The 3,284-nt window shown below is 36.5% G+C and overlaps 1 protein-coding gene across 4 annotated transcripts in view; it reads right to left on the bottom strand.

Annotated features, from left to right (window-relative positions):
- Window positions 1-3,284, bottom strand: part of LOC128249500 (telomere repeats-binding bouquet formation protein 2-like) — a 30,396-nt gene that overhangs the window by 17,933 nt on the left and 9,179 nt on the right. For all 4 annotated transcript variants that reach the window (XR_008265608.1, XM_052973197.1, XM_052973198.1 and 1 more), the window contains one exon: window positions 1,679-1,812. Coding sequence is in view for 3 of the 4 variants with exons in the window: in XM_052973197.1 (XP_052829157.1) it covers window positions 1,679-1,812 (134 nt within the window). In the remaining variant the exon portion in view is untranslated. The remainder of the gene's footprint in view (window positions 1-1,678; window positions 1,813-3,284) is intronic.

The raw sequence follows: 3,284 nt of genomic DNA, 5'->3' as shown, positions 1-3,284 counted from the left end.
AGGGTACACCACAACGCAGTTGTCAACCCTATCCTGTTTATCATAGCCTTCCAAACAATAACAAATATGAATTAAGAATTAAAGCCCAGCTTCCACAGGGAACTCCTGTACACCTATGGTTTAGCTGTCTACAAACAAAACCTATAGAGAAACTGAAGCAGAAATTTCAGTAAGTTGGGAGGAAGAGAGAATGCTTATAGTATCTAGGATATGATTGTGCTTCATTTATACGAAAGAAGTCAGTAGAAATTGTATAAGGTGAACCCAGTGTAAATATTGGTGACATAATAGGTGTAGTGAGATCATAGGCAAGCTATCAAAGAAGGCAGACATTGTATGCAGCAGTTGCACCAAGGTAATAAGCACTATGAGCACTCAGGTAATAGATTCCTTCAAATGTCCAGATAGTTCTCTAGAAGCACTTGATAGATACCTAGGTAATGCAATTAGCAGTGGAGGGGTAGTATTGCAAAAATGTGGTAACCAGAATAAGAACAGGTTGGATAAAATCCTGGAATCTGTTATCTCTACTAGCAACAAAAGGTTTCTTACTCAAAGTCAAGAGTAGATTGCATGATGTTTATGTGCAACTGCATGGCAATGGGATACAGGCCTTGAGTGTAGAAGATATGTGAAGCTTTGCTGGCTGTACCATGTTAGTGAACATGAACAGCAGAACTGAGAGACAAACTGAGTATAAGAGGAATCAGAATTAGTGTGCAAGACTGTATGATGACTGAGCTGATATGAGCACATGATGTGAAAAGAGAATGACAGCTGTATAAGCAAGTGCCAAGCACTCCAAGAGGAAGACGAAAGACATGGGACAAAGTGGTGAAATATGATCTCAAAAAAGTAGATCTGATGAAGGAAATGACAGAGGATTGTGTTGAATAGGGATACATAATGCTAGAGAAGACCCAGTCTCCCACACCTGCTGTCAAAATACTTGTTAAAATAATGGGATTATGTAAATGTCCTCACCACTTACTGCTGCCTATTTAAAAAGTCAAGGGAATTATGCAGAAATTCATTATTAGTTCTGTTCGTGAATTTTATCTTTGAGAAACTCAGACAAATTCTCATTGATCTAGCTTATGACTTCAATGTATTTAGTAGAGTGCCAAAATATAGACTTCTTCTTCTTCCTCCTCCTCCTACCATCCTTTTAATGTTCCCTTTCACTTGCATGGATCAGATGGAATTCTGTTGAAGCAGATTCTTTACAGCTGGCTACTCTCTCTGTACCTTCAGCAAGGTAATATTCATTCATACCTTTTACCTTTTACTTAATTCAGCCATTAGATTGTGGTCATGCTGGGGAACTGCCTTGAAGAGTTTTTAGTTGAATGAATCAACCCCAGTACTTTTTTTCAGTCTGGCACTTATTCTGTTGATCTTTTTTGCTAAACCGCTAGGTTACGGAGATGTAAACAAACCACACACACACACACACACACACACACACGACAGATTTCTATCATTTTCCATTTACCAAATTCACTCACAAGGCTTTGATTGACCAGAGGCTACAGCAGAAGGCACTTATCCAGGGTGTCATGCAGTGAGACTGAACCTGGAACCATGTGGTTGGGAAGCAAGCTTCTTACCACACAGCCACTCCTGCACCTATAGACAGGATATATCAGACAATATATAACTATAAATAGATACTTACTCTCTTGGAAGGCTTTAGGATACAAAATATAACAACCCAAAGGTATTTTCATTATATCCTCAGCTAAAATGCAGGCATGAATGTACGAAGCATGAACAATGGCAACTTTTTCGTAAATTGAACTTGAGAATATTCTGGAAGGTAATTGATTTTATCCAATTAGTGCAAATACTCAATAACATGGCTGAATTACTATTGTTAGACACACATGCAGGCACACCCACACATACATACATACATACATACATACATTATTGTTGTGTAGCTCTAGGTTGGCCTGATTGAGTAAACTTATGATCAAAGATGTTCCCACCTTGACCACATCATTTTATCTATACATTACAGTGTATAAAGATAACAATCTGCTTTTTTTTTTTGCAAAATAGTAAAGATTAAGAGGATTTTTCTGCTACTTCTAACAAATTAAGGGACTTCATAAGGGCATATACATATATATATATATATATATATATATAGGTATAAGTTAGAGGTGTTCAAAACCTCTAAGGGATGGTTAAATCTAAAGGCGCTCCTGGTTATTAGCTGCGTAGGTACGGTCCTTGGTAAAGGTATATGGCAGCAGGTAATTCAATGGGTAAACCATAGTTTAAATTATATGCAAGAACTAAATGGAGGAAAAATTAAAGGAAGAAGTTAGTCATTTGCGCTAGTAAGCCATTAATTTAATTAATAAATAAACAGTGGTAGTAATACCACTGTTCTTTATTAATTAATCAAATTAATGGCTTACTAGCGCAAACAACTAACTTCTTCCTGTTATTTTTCCTCCATTTACTTTTTGCATATATATATATATATATATATATATATATACCCCATAAATATTTGTCCAACCCATGCCAGCAAAGAAACATGAACTGGCATTGGTGCAGCTATATGGTAAGAAGCTTGCTTCCCAACCACATGGTTCTAGGTTCAGTCCCACTGCATGACACCTTGGGCAAGTGTCTTCTACTATAAGCCTCGGGCTGACAACAGCCTTGTGAGTGAATTTGGCACATGGAAACTGAAAGAAGCCTGCTGTACATACATACACACACACACACACACACACATATCTGTGTGTGCATGTGTGTGTGTGTGTGTGTGCGTGTGTGTGTGTGTGCCCTTGTTTGTCCACTACTACTGCTTAGCAACTAGTGTTGGTGTATTTATATCCGCGTAACTTAGCAGTTCAGCAAAAGAAGCCAAAGTGATGCTCCAGCCTAGCTGCAGTTGAATAACTAAAGCAAGTAAAACACAAAAACTACACAAATATTACACACACACACACACATATATATATATACATCTAATATAGGATAAAATTTTCAAAACATTTTATCAGTGGCCAGCATATAAAAAAATACCTTTTAAACAGCTTATAAATAAGGGCAAAAGAAAAAATTCCTATGCCAAATATGCCAAGAAATATACTTTAAATCATCAATATATATATATATATATATATACATATGTAGCAATAAGAAAATGGTAATTAAAAAGGACATTATATTGGATAGATATTATCCCTTAGTGGGTTGGATTCACAACCCCTAACTTTCTAACTTTTTGGATATATATCATCATCATCATCATCATCATC

The sequence above is a fragment of the Octopus bimaculoides genome, chromosome 15, assembly GCF_001194135.2.
Source record: "Octopus bimaculoides isolate UCB-OBI-ISO-001 chromosome 15, ASM119413v2, whole genome shotgun sequence".
Taxonomy (NCBI): domain Eukaryota; kingdom Metazoa; phylum Mollusca; class Cephalopoda; order Octopoda; family Octopodidae; genus Octopus; species Octopus bimaculoides.
This window is presented reverse-complemented; position numbering and strand designations above follow the sequence as displayed.